General features: G+C 35.9%; 1 protein-coding gene across 11 annotated transcripts in view; it reads right to left on the minus strand.

The window, feature by feature from the left end:
* lama2 (laminin, alpha 2) overlaps positions 1–15,835 on the minus strand; it is a 249,580-nt gene that overhangs the window by 164,006 nt on the left and 69,739 nt on the right. For all 11 annotated transcript variants that reach the window (XM_047388562.1, XM_047388561.1, XM_047388563.1 and 8 more), the window contains 8 exons: positions 11,681–11,860; positions 11,334–11,423; positions 6,140–6,257; positions 4,340–4,518; positions 4,051–4,150; positions 3,547–3,604; positions 1,833–1,935; positions 1,514–1,654 (listed from right to left, as the gene is read on the minus strand). In XM_047388562.1, the coding sequence (XP_047244518.1) occupies positions 1,514–1,654; positions 1,833–1,935; positions 3,547–3,604; positions 4,051–4,150; positions 4,340–4,518; positions 6,140–6,257; positions 11,334–11,423; positions 11,681–11,860 (969 nt within the window). The remainder of the gene's footprint in view (positions 1–1,513; positions 1,655–1,832; positions 1,936–3,546; positions 3,605–4,050; positions 4,151–4,339; positions 4,519–6,139; positions 6,258–11,333; positions 11,424–11,680; positions 11,861–15,835) is intronic.

Below are 15,835 nucleotides of genomic sequence, written 5' to 3' on the forward strand. Positions count from 1 at the left end.
GCAATACATTCTGTATTAATATATCTATCATTAACAGTTTGCAATCTGATCTAGCTGATTAGTTAACTGGATATGTGTGCATACAGTTGGTATGATTGCAAGCAAAGGATTTCTCTTTAGTAAACATATTTTTCTGTTTTTAGGTTTATTTAACTATATAAGAGACATGAGTCTAAAGCTACAGTAAACGATTTGTACAAGACCTGTGCCTCTAACTCAACCTAATATAATCTGGCTACAAGTAGGTCTTCTGTTTAAAGAAAATTGTAAGTATGCAAATGCTTAAATGCCTACACCAATTTGTTTTTAATTTTTGACAAAGCAAAAACCAAAATCTTCCAGTTTGACCTTTTAATTAGGCACTTCAAAAATGTGTGCACCTTTTGAACCATCAGGTCCACATTCTGCCCATCTATTGGCTTTGAATCACAAACTGCTTTGATATTTGACAATGAGATACAATCATCTTAGAATATTTCCATCCATATTTTTGGCATCTGCTGTTACATCATCTGCACTGCACTGTTATCTTTGCTTAGCAAATAAGTAAGTAAAGTTTATTTGTTAAGTGCCTTTCTCAGGCAAAACCATCACAGAATGCTGTACAGAAAACCAATAAAATTACTAATAAATTAAGTGCCATGAAAAAGATAAAATAAAATACAATAAAACACAATAAATACAAACATTCAACAGAAAGCCTTTTTAAACAGGAAGGTTTTCAACTGCTTTTAAGAGAGTCCACATAGTCATCTAAATGTAGCTGTAGAGGTAGATTGTTCCACAGCCTTGGTGCCGCAGACTAGAAGGCTTGGTCCCCCTTGGTCTTAAGTCTGGTGCGCAGAACAACAAGAAAATGTTGAGCCTCAGAAAGCTCCGGAGCTTAGGAGCTTGGCTCTCGCAAACAGACAAAGAAGAGTGCTACTTTTTTGACCCTCAACTGTAATGTTCAAACTTTCATTAATAAAAATCAACAACTGTTTTTAGCCTCTCATGCAGTATTATGAGGTCAGCAAAATGAAATTGTTTCCAAAGATTTTCATAAAATACTATGACCGGTTGTTTAATTTTCGTAATTTCCACCAACATCAAAAGTGTCTGGAACACAAAACATTTAAAGTAAAATTTTATCTTTCAAAGTTTAATAAAGTGCACATCAAAACTAGCAATGTGACTAAACCTTTACATCCATTTGAGCAGGTTTTATAATTGCAGCTTTTTTGTAAAATTATTTTTAATCAAATGATAAATTTCAGTTTTTCTTTTAAATACAGGCAAGACAAAGTCAAAATGGCAAGCAAACTACAAAAAACTTTGCAAAATGATTTTTGGCACACAGAGATAATGTCAATGTCCCCCTATTGCTATGTTTTTTATGTTTATAGCAGAAACCATTCTTAGGTTTCTTTGTTATTTTAAAATAATAGAAAGCCAATTTGTTTAAGGTCATTTTATTATGTTATATGTGATTAAACATTATCAGAGAAGAATATGAACAAGTAAAAATGCTTACATTTCCAAAGTCCCATGGGGAGGAAGAGCACTGGCTTGCAATTCCCATGCAGAAGCACTTTTCGCAGCCACGTCGATTACCACGTTGCAGATTGTAGAAACCAAGTTTACAGCGATCACAGTTCTCTCCTTCAACATTTTCCTGCAGACAGAAAAGAACTGCATGAAGCATACTTTATGAGCTGTCCTCAAATATGAGCACAAGGAATGCTGTTGCAATGCAAATGTGGTGAAAATAATGTTGACAAGGCTAGAAAGGTTAACGCAAAGTACTTGTCATAATGAGTGTGAATGCAAGTGTGTGTGAGTCTGTCTCTGACCTTGCATATACAGGGTGTTACACATGGGTCAGCGTTGATGCTTCCTTCCACGCTGCAATTACAGCGCTCACAGGTTGGGTAGCCTTTATAACCAATAGCACATCTGGACACAGATACATTTAACAATAAAGAACACCATCATAAAATTACCAAACTATTATGTTGGTTAATATCATAAACCCTGCCAATGTTTTTGCCTGCCATTGATTTATTATATACAGTAACCTAAGGTAAGGCACATATGCAAAATGACAAGAAAACTTCACAGTTTATCGGCAAAATGAATACAGAAACGTTTATTTTTGTCTGCTGTAATCTTATTCTTTTAATTTATCCTAGAGACGAGTACTACTAAATTAGATTATTTTTGAATATTTGCAATATATATATATATAATAAAAATTGCAGTGTAAGAAAAGATAAAGCAACTTGTTTAGTATTATAACATGACAATAAAACAACTACCTTATTACAATACATATTTTGCTAGAGCTCAGTGCTGCTTTTGACACCACTGACCACAGACTTTAGCATATCATCATGATCACGGGTGTAGAACTCAATTAGGTAACATTATATCTTTATGACAGATTTAAATTTGGAAAATTTAGTAATACATCTGCAACCAATTCCAGCATAAATTATGGTGTTCCACAGGGTTCTTCTGTAGCAATAGTTTTATTTCCTTTATATATGCATCCTTTGGGCTGTTGTATACAATTTACACTCAGATTTATTAATCACTGAAACCTGATGAACGTAATCATCAGTAGAACTTAAAAACGTGTCTTGAAGACAAAGAATTAAACAAAAATTAAGTTAAACTGAATAAGTAATTGTTTTGATCCTCAAAAACTTACCTTTCAGGTCTCAGATTAAACAAGTAAAACAAACAGCTTCCTTTCACCTTAACAGCATCTATGAAATATGGAAAATATTCTCTGACATTTCCACAAAAAAACATAAATAAATAAAAAATGGTCCATGGTTTCTTCACCAGAGAAACATGAATTTCCAACACCAGAATGGCAGAGAGCACACCTTTAAATTCAGGCTCCTTCCTTGTTCAACTTGCTCCCTCTAGGCTTTAGAAAACGAGTTTAAAGGTTTCACTTTGAAAGAGCTTTTACCTAATTACTATTTCATTCAAAAATAGATTTTCTCTCATTGAATTTCTGATCATGTTTTTATCACATACTCTCAAAATAAGTAAAAGCAAATTTAATTTAGTTTTTTTTATCGTTTTCAGTTGCATGTTGTGTTACATTTCTGTGTAAAACGCTATTGAAATATAAATAAAGTTGAGTTGGGAATGGTCAACAAAATAACATGATTTACCTCAATGGCAGATTCAAAGATTTGAAAATCAAGTTTTTAATTATATGATAATTTTAATTATCATTGGTTATATTTATGCTCATTAAAGATTAAAGTGTAAAAATTATTTTCTCAGGAAACAACATTCACTTATGAGTCAGGCTGCAGAGCCACTCAAAAGAACATCAACTTCAAACATCTCGTCTATACATGGTCATTTATTAAGTGACTTTTATATCTTATATAAACTCACAGTGTGATATCATTATCTAAGACCTTAATGGAACCTTTCTGGCAATTTTCAAACAATAATTTGAGCGGACAGGAGCTGAAAGGCTCTGCTCACCTGTCACTACATTTCTGTGTCTTTCAGTGTGTGAGTATGTGGGTTTCTAACCTGTCACATCGCAGACCCCCGAAACCTTCCTTACACCAACATGACCCTGCTGGCTGACCTGCCAATCAAACGTATACAAAGACAAACATTTTAAAAGACACTATGAGCAGGACAAAAAAGGAAAAGAAAACTAGCTAAAGCAGCTGCTACTAAAATAGATCTACTTTTGTGACATGAAAATAATAATACTCAAAGAAGCACAATTGTCTCTTAATATAAATAGTCTGGCACTGTCAAAAATATTATTTATATAACAAGAATTCCAATAATATAAACACCACAGGATATCAGGTGGGATTAACAAAGAACTATAATAAGATGATCAAAGTCTCACTTTAAACTCAGTTAAAGGAGGGAAGTGTGTGTGCGTGTGTGTGTGTGTGTTTGTGTGTGTGTGTGTATGTGTGTGTGTGTGTGTGTGTGTGTGTGTGTAAGCTCTAAATGTCTCTAAGAGAAACATGGACTGACATAGGAAGAAAAGAGAAAAAAAAATTGTTTCCGTACCGGAAAAAGCTTGACTTTCATCAGCAACACAAGTTTGGCTGATAGAACCATATGGATCACAGGAGCAAGGAATGCAGGGGTCCTCCTCATCCACACTGACCTGGACAGGCAAAGAAGACAATGTTTAACTGGAGTATTAACATTACTGTAAATGACCACGTACAGTATATGTATATATATATATATATATATATATATATATATATATATATATATATATATATATATATATACACACACATTATAGAGATTGATAGATCGATAGATGCATTTATGTGTATATGCATACCTCTGTAGGTCTGTAGTAACCAGAAACACAGCTTTGACAGTTGATTCCAGCTGTGTTGTCACGGCAGCCAATACAGACACCACCGCCTCGATACTGACCATGAATATCAAGGCTTAGGGATAGGTCAGCTACAGTCTGATTAAAGTAGCACTCCTCTGCCTTATTATGGCAGTTGCATTCTGAAAACACATGGACATAAATAAAAAGTGAATAAAACTCCAACACAATATATGCAGCCAAAGCTAACTTTTCCTTCAACCCTTTGGGTTTTATGCATACTGAGACAAAGAAGTTTTTACACTTTTTAGACAGTCCCAAAAGGTTCATATACTGACCATGAGTAAGAAGTAAAAAGCTAAATTATTTCCATTCACTTAGTGTGCACTGAAAACATGTAGTTTGCTACATTTAAAAAAGGGGTCTTAAATTCTCTACGTTGATAAAAGGACTGTTATTTTAAATTACAATGTAAAATCTAAGTAGTAACATTAAAGAACAGCAAAAAGGATACATTGGCTGCCAATAGTGGCTAACTTGTGCAACTCAAACCTAAAGAATGTACCTGCTAAAGAGTACTAGAGGACAAAAATAAATTTGCATAATAGTCAATGTGACATCCTCAAGTTTCAATTTGTTAGTTACTTCAAAATATGTTTTATTAAATTTATTTGAAAGTAACATACTTTATTACAGTGCCTTCCAGAAGTATTTTCTCATTTTGTCATGTAACAACCACATCTTTCAATATTTTCTATTGGCATTTTTTGTGATGGACCACACAAAGTAGTACATAATTGTTAAGTACTGAAAAAGTGTGGTGTGTAAAATGTAGCACCCCTGACTCGATAAGATTTTATGGAACCAGCTTTTGCTGCATTTACAGCTACAATTCTTTTGGGGCATGCCTCTACAGCTTTGCACATCTACATACTGAACTTTTTGCATAATTTAATATCAAAGTAGCTGAAACTGTCAGATGGGATGGGTCGTTTTCAGAACATAAATTTTAATTTCTCAGACCCCATTGAGAGTAAATGTATGCATGTCATGAATAGCTTGCACAGGATGAGAATCTGCTGCAAAGTTAATGATTCAATGCAATTGGCTGGGTCTCCTTAGATGACTTTGTACCAATAAGCATAATAAGCCAAACTTGAATTAATTGCATCACAAGTAGAATCCAATTGATCCATCAAAAATGTCCCAATCAAATGCATTGATTGTGATTATGACAAAATATGAAAAAGTAAAAGAAAAACATTGATATTTGTGCATTGCACTGTAATGTTTGAAAATGGCAGTTTAACAATAAGATATTCTGGACAACTCAATCTTTAACATCTGGTTTTTTAATTGCTTGCTCTAGTAACAACCTTCTTTATAGAAGTGATGTTATGTCAATGTCAGTGCAGTAAAAGTGGTTATAACTTGGCCTGTGTAAAATAAAATGGAAGTTGCATGTTACATGTTGTAACCTGTTTTTATGATAACAGCTTCTGACTTAGTCTCTTTACTGCTGTTGATCAAGGTTAAAAGAGAAAGAGGTGACTTTTAATGGCCTAATATGCCAAAGTCCAAAGTCCAAAGTACTGTACACTTTTTTGGTTAGTCGTATATAAGGCTACAGTACATGCATGTTATCTGTTTATTTAGCTTCAATATAGTTTAGGGAAACATACAGCATAGCATGAGCAGCCACAACACCTAAGAGCTCTCTAACCAAACCTGGTCCATCCTGTTGTGGATGGAATGTAAAGCTTAAGTAGACTTGGGAAAATAAGGTATGCATTTTTTTCTTACTCTCACAGACGTGTCGGGTGAGGAAGGTTCCCGCCATCCATGGCTGCTGGTGGTAGCCTGGGCAACAGTGATCACAGCTCTCCCCGCATGTGTTGTCCTCACATTCACAGCTAAACATCTACATAGATACACAAAAGAAATAAACAGTCACTATGTGTTTTACAGATGTTGAACTGTTTTGATTTATTGGTCCTCTGCAGTCTGGATGCTGGTTATGAGAGGTTTGCTAAAAATTTGAACAAACTGAATAACCACAGTATAAAATTCCATTTTAGTCACTTTCTCACCACAGTATACTGAGTTCCTGGTAAAATAATTAACACTCAAATCTTAGCTTGCTTGAAATGTACAGTATATCAATCAAATGAACAAGTTTGCCAAATCCAAGTTTTGGAAATTTTAGTAAGTAACTACAAGAATAATATGTAATTCAAGAATCATAGCAATAATTATTGTTTTGCTCTTGACTGAGTATTTCTCCTATTCTGTATGTGAAATGCATTTTCTGATGGCTTTATACTATTGCCTTTGTGTATTCTCACACTGACAAAAGCAGCCTGGACACCTTTTTAAGTTACATATTTTTATATAGTGAGCTAATGAAATACTGTTGTGCTCCCAAATTTACATACCCTGGCACAATTATAGATTTTCTGAAAACTTTTCAGAGAATATTTTAAATAATATTATAAAAACCTTTCATTCACTCATGGTTAGTGGTTGTGTGAAGCCATTTTTATCAAACAGGTGTGTTTGCTCTTTTCAAATCATAATGACAACAGAAACTGCCTAAATGACCCTGATAAAAAGTTTACATAATCTAGCTTTTAATATTGTCTATTCCCCCTTTCAACAGGAATGACAGCTCAAAGACTTTTGTGGCAGTTGTGGATGAGACACAGATGGTAATGATACCTTTTCTTCTTGGCCAAAAGCCTTAAGTTCCTGTAAATTATTGGGCTAACTTACATTAACTGCACTCCCGAGATCTTCCAAAAGTGCCACAGTGATATTAAGGTCATAAGACTTAGATGGCCACCCTAGAACCTTCACTTTTCCCTGCTGTAGCCAATGACAGCTAGACTTGGCTTTGTGTTTTGGACCATTGTCATGTCAGCACATCCAAGTGCATCACATGTGCAGCCTCCAGACTTATAAAGGCATCCAATATTTTCTGATAACAAGCTGCATTTGACTTGCCATCAATTTTCCATCAAGTTTCATGTGCTTTTGTAGCTTACATATCCCCAAAACATGAGAACAACCTTGGTGTTTCACAGTAGAATTGGTGTAACTGATAATTGGGGCCATAAAGTTCAATTTTGGCCTAAATGTTTGAGGGATATTGTGAGCAGGTTTGCTTTCTGGCATTGGCAAAATAACAGCCAATGCCAGTAACTGTACTATTCAGTCCATTTTTTCTTCAAATGGCAGTTGTGCCTGGCAATTATGTTTGTCTACCCAGTTATAAATTGTTCTCAGCACAATCCCTTATTTTCCACTATGTAGAATTTGAACACTGCTGATGTAATTTCCTTGGATATCCTTTTATATCCATTTCATATTTTCTAAAGTTTGACTATCTTTTACAGCAGATCCTGTGATAATAATATAACTTTCCTCATGGCTCAGAATCCAGCAACGTCAGTACGTGACTGGATAATACATGCAGGAGTGTGTGAGGAGCATGGAACATACTGACCCTTTATATACACATCAAAGCAACCAGATCAAAAGGGAGTAGGAGTACCCAGAGAGAACCCATGCATGCACGGGGAGAACATGCTAACTTCATGCAGAAAGACCCCAGGCTGGGAGTCGAACCCAGGACATTCTCGCTGCAAGGCAAGTCCTACCAACTGTAACACAGTGCAGCCCTTTTTATGGTGTTCACTATGACAAAAAAAAATGACAAAATATAATCATTGCATATAAAATGACTTCTCTCCTTCACTAACACCATAGGTAACAGAAAATATTTTGTATCATTAATATTCTCTGAAGAAATTACTACAGAATTTGAAATTCTACCAGAGTATGTATATTTATAAGCACAATTGTATATCTAACAGATCACAATAGGTGAGGACAATTTATATTTTTGTTTAGAAATAGTCACACAAATCTAAAATAAGACAACACTAAATAGTGAATCACAACAAGAATGACCTGTTAAAAGACGAACAAACAACAATGTATCCACAGGAGAGCCAGTCACACTGAAAGAATTTGGTTTGCCTTTCAGCTTGTTAGTAAACAGAAAATTGGTTTCCTATTATTCTCCCACAACAGAAATAAATGTTAACCTCAAACATAGCAAGTAAAAAGCAGAATGTAACAGCATGTTGGCCAATTCCAAGGTTCAGTAATTCAGTTCCAAGGTTCAGTAATTCAGTTCAATTCAGAGGATCTTTTGTGAATTGGGTTATTCTGTGGGTGTGCTAGATTTAACTGGGAGGGGTTGTTGTACAGTAGCTAAGGCGAAAGCCAAGTTTGGATTTGTTGGCAGTGGTGAAATTCTCCTTTTTATCTGAAACAAAAAACACTCAGCGGCCACATTCATCAAAGCACAGAGTTCCAACATTATTTGCTTTTCTGGACTTTCCTGCATTGGTGGTTTGAGCTTTTGTCAAACAAAATGAGGCAAGTCTGACCTCCACAAAATTACTAATACTGCGGTGGCAACATTCCCATATCAGGGCCTTATAAGCCATTTTAAAGTTGTAAGAATACACAAAAATTACCAACTTACATATTTTTATAGAGCCTTGCAAAAAATCATATTAAATTCAGTTTATACCAGAGCAAGTTTTCATGTTTTTCATATAACAATCACAAACTTCAATGTATTTTACCCGAAATTGTATGTATTGCCCAGTCTTCTTGGCAAAATAGCTCAAGGTCAGATAGATGAAAAGATCTGCGAACAAGAGTTTTGCAGCATCTAACAGGTTTTCCTCTAGGATTACTCTGTATTCAGCTTCCCATAAACTCTAAACCTCATCACTGTCCCTGCTGAAGAAATGCAATGCAACATCCCAGCAATGTAGATTTTGTCACTTTCACAATGTTTTATGGTGGAGATGGTGATTTCAGAGTAATGTGCACTGTAGGTTTGCCCTTATGTAAGCCAAAAATGTTCAATTTTGGTTTCACCTGATCCTAGCACCTTCTGTCACATACAGCATATGCATGGGCTGGTCACTGGTGTTAAGGTGTACCGTAGTTTTAAAAAGTTAACTTCAAAAACATTGATATTTCTCATCATACTGCACCTACAGTTTAATGTACTCAATATACATTATGCATTCTTATTTCAGCTCAAATTCAGCTCATGTTTATTCCATGTTTTGCTTTACTCCAGTGCATCTGTTAAAAAAAAAAACATCTTCTAGAATGACTGTTTTTAGCTGACACCGACTTTTATTCTATTTGTGCAATTATTTTTCTAAATATCTTTTGTTGAAAAAAACATATTACATTGTCTTGAGTAAGGGCTGCACAGTGGCGCAGAAGGTAGCACTGTGGAAGGTCCTGGGTTCAACTCCCAGCCAGGGAGCAAAGAGTTTGCATGTTCTCCCCGTGCATGCATTCTCTCCGGGTACTTCTCCCACTGTCCAAAAATATGACTGTTAAGATAATTGTTCTCTCTAAATTGCCCTTATGAATGGGTGTGTGCATGGTTGTTTGTCATGTGTTTTTCTGTGTTGCCCTGTGATGGTGTACCCCTCCTTTTGCCCATAGATTGCAGGAGATAGGCACAAGCTCCCCCCGTGGACCTGTACAAAGAAGCGGGTATAGAAAATGCTAAGCTGTGCTCTTGGTCACAAATAAGTGTCATTGACCACATTATCATATATACAATTAATATACTGCATTGCTTTACCAGCCGCAATTTGATAATTGTTGCATTTTAAATGCAAGCAGTTAAATTATATGACTTATGTTTAGTTTAAATTTTGCTTAGATCCAGTGATATCTTGACGTTTAGTATTTTTACTCATAATTTGTGTACCATGAGAATCTCATACCGGCCTTAAGTGGACACATGCTTGCTGTATAAAAAAAATGGGACCATAAAGGCTGGATTTGACTGGACAAATAATATTCATTGTGTCAAAGAATTATCCCATATGAGCTGTAGATCTCTGCAGCTCCTCCAAAGTTACCATGGGTATTTTGGCATATTGTCTGGTTAATGCTTTTTTTTGCCATACCGGTTTAGATGAAAGGTCATGTTTTGGGAGGTATGCAGCTGTGACAAATTATTTCCATTGATTTCCATGATGTTTTCAAATCTTGGGATATTGTTTTAAGACCTATCTCTGCTATGAACTTCTTCATAACTTTATCCCTGACCTGTCTGGTGTATACCTTGGTCGTCATAAGGCTCTACCAAATTCTCTACCAAACCTCAGAGGCATTCAAAGGACAGCTGTATTAGTACAGAGATTAAATTATGATCAAGTGGACTCTTTTTTTTAAATATGCGACTTGTGGATGTAATTGGTTAACGTGGATTTTAATTAGGGATATCAAAGTGAAGGGGTAAATACTAGTGAATGTCATCCTTTTGTAGTAGTTAGTACTTTTGTAAAGCACTGTAAATATGCCACCTTTAGTCCAGACAAACAACTAAAAACTAAACTAACAACCAGTGCATGTAAATGTCAATGTGGCTCAAGCTGATAGTGCTTTCGAGTCTGTTTAAACACTTCTGGAAAATAACCTTTAAGGCTGGGAAGAGAAAAGAAAGTAGGAAACTGGAGCTCCACACACACTACCGATATCACTTCTTTTCATTGAGATCATCACACAGGGACCAGACACCAGTGTCACATCTGAGTTACACTGTGTATTTAAGCCTCAGGACATCTAAAAATCACACACAATTAAGTGCTGGTGTGTGGTCAGAGAGAGAAAAAAAGGAAGATCAGATGTCTGGTATCAAACACATCTGTGTTTGAAGTGACATGAGAGACCACCTTTCGCTGTGTGTCACCTGTGTTGCTGAAGGCAGCTACACACACACACACACACACACACACACAAACACACAGAAATTTGATATAAGGTTATAAAAAAAACCTGCAGCCTCAGGGTACTCTTTGCTCTCATTTAGTACTATAGAAGTGCCTCATTGCATTCATGGTGTTGTTAACTGGACTTAGAAGTAAAGAGTGGAGTGTTGTACCTTTGTAGCAGGGTTGAGTGGACAGGCTTTGGCATGGCCATAACAGATACACATCCCTCCAACTGAGATGTCCTTAATGGAATAATAGTACTGACAAGAGAAAGCAAAAACATGTAATGATGACAACAGTGCACTGATCAGAAAAATACTTGTGTTAAAACACTCCTTGTGAAATAATGTTTTAACTGTGTTGAACAAAAAAAGGTTTTCCAGATGTAAAAGTTGGTATTGAAAATATTATCTCTTTAAAATATGGTGAATATCAGTTTCATAAATTTTCCAATCCTACTTGAGAAAAAATGGAAAGCAACAAAGCTTAAAAACAGTGTTGTGCCTTTAAAGCTCACCCGTCTTGTCACAATGAGATCAATATCTTTGGGGTCGCTGAGTGTCAGAGTCATGAGGTCAGCGTTCAGCGTTCGTATTCGCTGGAACACCAACCTGATGTAGCGGGCAGAGGTGAAGGTTAGCAAGGTCGGAGAGGGGTTATCTGCACTGGGCCGCCCATTGATCAAAGATGTATGGATCTATAGACAGAGGGTCAAGTATACATATAGAGCTAATCAAAGACATGCTGCCAAAACCAATAAAAAAGGCCCAACTACCCCCACAGTACCTTAATATATTGCAAATTACTATCATATAAACACATATTTGATGTCTGTATTGAAATCACAAAATACATTTTCACAAATCTCACCTAAATAATCATTTATGTGTTGAATGTGCTGGTCAGTTATGTCATGGTGATGTTTTTAAAACTCTCTTCCCACTCTGCCCACTCACACAGTTTCAAAGTTCAAATATGTTAAAAGTAATCCTCTTCTTGAGATAAAATTTGTTGAGTTGTATGTTTGACCTTTATTGCATAAAATGATGTCAGCAAATGAATTCCAAGCTCACTCAAATTTTAGGAGTAAGTATAGAAAAATAATTTCGGAACACCACCATTTATTTACAATTCAGTGCAGGTCCAAGAGATAACCTGCAGGCTTCACTGAACATGAGTTATACATGAGAATGCAGGAGATGCAGGTTATTCACAAAGTAGACTTTGAAATGTTTTCATTTCAGAACTGGTGATTTTGATCCATTACTTTTTAAATGCCTAAGTAGACAATGTAAACACACAGTGTAATAAAATTTATATTTAACAGAATTCTTACAAGGTCAAATAGTTTATCACCACTATAACATAGCTGGAAGGATTTTTAAAGGATCTACAACTGACCTCATTAAACCACTTGGTGTTATATCAGAGCGCAAGTTTCAGATCGGAGCAATGTAGAAACTAATCCAAACACTAGATGACATAAAAGTAGTTGTATCAAACTCAGGCCTCCTGATTATTTTTTACATGTTGTTTTGTCCAACACCACAAGTGAATGAAACAGAAATGTACCTTAAACAAAATAACAAATAAATGTAATGAGTTAAAGTTTAAGGACTTTTTACCCTACGGTGGTACAGGGACTATAATGTTGCATTTGTCTCTGATCTAGGATTTAACACTCGAGTTGAGTGCATTCTGGTTATAAAACACGTGGGTCTTTATCATTGTTTGCATAGTGGCCAGGCTAACTTTAATGAGCAATGCAAACTTATAACATTAAGCATTTTTAAAAACATTTTAGGTATTCAAACAATAAAAGAGCACGTTCTCACAGATTATTCTAGACTATAGGTGTCAAACTCCAGTCCTTGAGGTCCAGTGTCCTGCGTCTTTAAGATTTGCCTCTGCTTCAACCCACCTGAATAAAATAATTCGATTATTGGACTCTGGAGAACATGACTATATACTGAGGAGGTAGTTTAGTCAGGAGTTTGACACCCCTGTACTATACTATGAGTACCGTTGGTTTATTGTGATAAAGTATCAGATAAAAATTCAGCAGTCTATACCTGCAACTTTTATATAAGCAGCCGTCATATGGGGAGTTCGTAGAACACCCAAATGCAGGCAGGAGGCAAGAACAATTACTTCGAGGCAATTTAATAACTAAATAAAATTGCAAATTAAAAACTATATAGGAGCCACAAAACAATGAGGAACAACAAGAAAATCCTGCAGAGTAGTAGAAAACAGACAACTTAGATACTAAATTACTTGTTTTGATAACCTTTAATTCAAAATCCAAAATATTTAAGACATGTTTAACCTGAACTGGATTATTATTGACTTAATTGTGTAGCCATTATTCCTTTTATTGAAAAAAGATGATTTCAGTGCTTTATTTCAGATGTAAACCACCTAATATGGGGTCTAGGGTGGAAGGTACAAAATCTATTGCTAAACTGGATTGTTCAACACACACTTCCTCTATGTTGTCACAAAGAAGAAAAACAGATTTCTCAAATGATAAACTGTTTTAAAGAAGTAATTTATTACATTAAGTATTTTAGGTTTTGAAGAAGATCTGACCACAGTTTGTTCAGATTTAATAAAAGCAGTGAAATAGACCCATTCAGTGCCAAATCAAATGCTTGCATTTTAGACACTAATGCAACTGCAGAAATGATTCCATGGAAGGACAGCTAGCAGACACTTGAGATGATACAGTCCCCACAACGGACTGTGGTGTCTTGCAGTTGTAAACTCATTTATTACCATTGATGATTACATCTATTTGCAGGAAACTAGAACTCCACAGCATTAGAACAGTGTTGGGGTTCCCAAACTTTTCCATACCATGGCCCCCCAAACGGCATTAGCTTCTGGGCGGGGACTCCCTTTTGCAAACCCACAGACGATGCTAAAAATTATGTAAAGAAACATCAGCTTTTTAAAATGTCTTTTACTAATTATTCAATGATCAATACAGTTGTTTAATGTAAGAATATTATTAAAATATATTAACACAATTATAATCCCACTGAACAAACTGTTGAGAATAAGAACAGTGTTTTGTTTTTGTTTTTTTATCATCCCCCAACCTTTCTGAGGTCGTCCTAGCGCCCCCTGGCAGCCCCCTAGGGGGCCGCTGCCCCCACTTTGAAAACCACTGGGTTAGTGTATTTGAATCCTTGCTTTGAAGTTATGTTCATCCTGGTATGATAATCTTGAGACTTGGTCTTTGTTCACACTTGTAGACATATGTGGGTATCCAAAACTTTACATAAATAAAGAAACACAACAAGAAGAAAACCGCAAGATAAAATACATTAGGAAACCAAAATATTATTATCATATTATTGTTCCAGCCCTGACCTATATTTAAAGAACCCTGAAAGGTGATTTGCTTCAGTTTCTTTCACACATCACCAATAATCATCAAACAGCCACATAATGAGCAGGGCGAGGTTCTGATTGCCTGCCTGTCCATCTGTCGGTCTTGTTAATGTGGCCAAAAGCAACATTTGGCATCTGTAAAAAAAAAAGTCTCACAGAGAGCTAACTGTGTGTGTGTGTCAAGGGGGAACCCTTGATGGGTGTAAGCTGCACACTTGGAAGTAACGAAGATGGCTATATATGTGTATGTGTGCGCTGCCATGTGTGTACAGCAGTCGGATGACATTGTGAATGTGTGTGCGATGCAGTGACACATCGCCTACGACTCATTATGGTTTCACTGTGATCAGACGGCTCGGGAGCTGTCAAACACACACACACACACACACACACACACACACACCAACAGACACCTTCGTCGTTACTTGCAGCTCTTGACATCTCCCAGCTCACACCCCCTCTAGTGCTCCCCCGCAGGACACAACCATGAACAGCACAAACACAATGTGCACACACCAGCACACATGTAAAATGCACTCACACACAGGCTTTGAGAAATTAACAATTAGAAGCCTTTGTAGGCCATGAGAATGTGTGATTGGTTTGTTTTCACTCTTCATTTATGTGTATGGGAATATGTTGGTGTGTTTTGTAGTTCCTTTTCTCTTCATTAATGTCACTTACAGTGGGCATGCTCCTCTATTCATCCTGGTTGCAATCACATAAAGCTGATCAAAGCAGCATCACAGTAAATGCTGGTGAACTCAAGCTGTGTGAATCTGTGCTTAGCCAAAAATAAGACTTCTGTTTTTGATTAAAATGTTTTATGGTTATGCATGTTATAGAGCATCACTTGTCTCCACATTTACTTCTCAGCCCATCCAATTACCTTCAATTAGCCACTAATCCACCAGATTATCTGATGTGTCATAGCCAGGAAGATGTTTTTTTATATGTCTTATATTTTCCTCATGTTTTTCTTGCCTGTAATATTCAAACAATTGTTTTGAAGTGTTTTAAATACCCAAATCTTTTTTTAAAATACCAAATACAATTCAAAAGGTAGTGTTTATAAAAAGTAGGGACATATTTCCAGTTATGTTAAATTGGCTATGACATTTTGTAGCAACTACCAACACTGACTGTTCTAGCTATAAAAGGAACATGTTTTCTCATTTATTTATTTGGCTTTTTTAGCAGAAAGTAGTTTTTGAGAAGGAGATCAGTGTTTATGATAAACCTGCATTAAAATACATTTGTTTTAATGTCTGAA

The sequence above is a fragment of the Girardinichthys multiradiatus genome, chromosome 15, assembly GCF_021462225.1.
Source record: "Girardinichthys multiradiatus isolate DD_20200921_A chromosome 15, DD_fGirMul_XY1, whole genome shotgun sequence".
Classification (NCBI taxonomy): Eukaryota; Metazoa; Chordata; class Actinopteri; order Cyprinodontiformes; family Goodeidae; genus Girardinichthys; species Girardinichthys multiradiatus.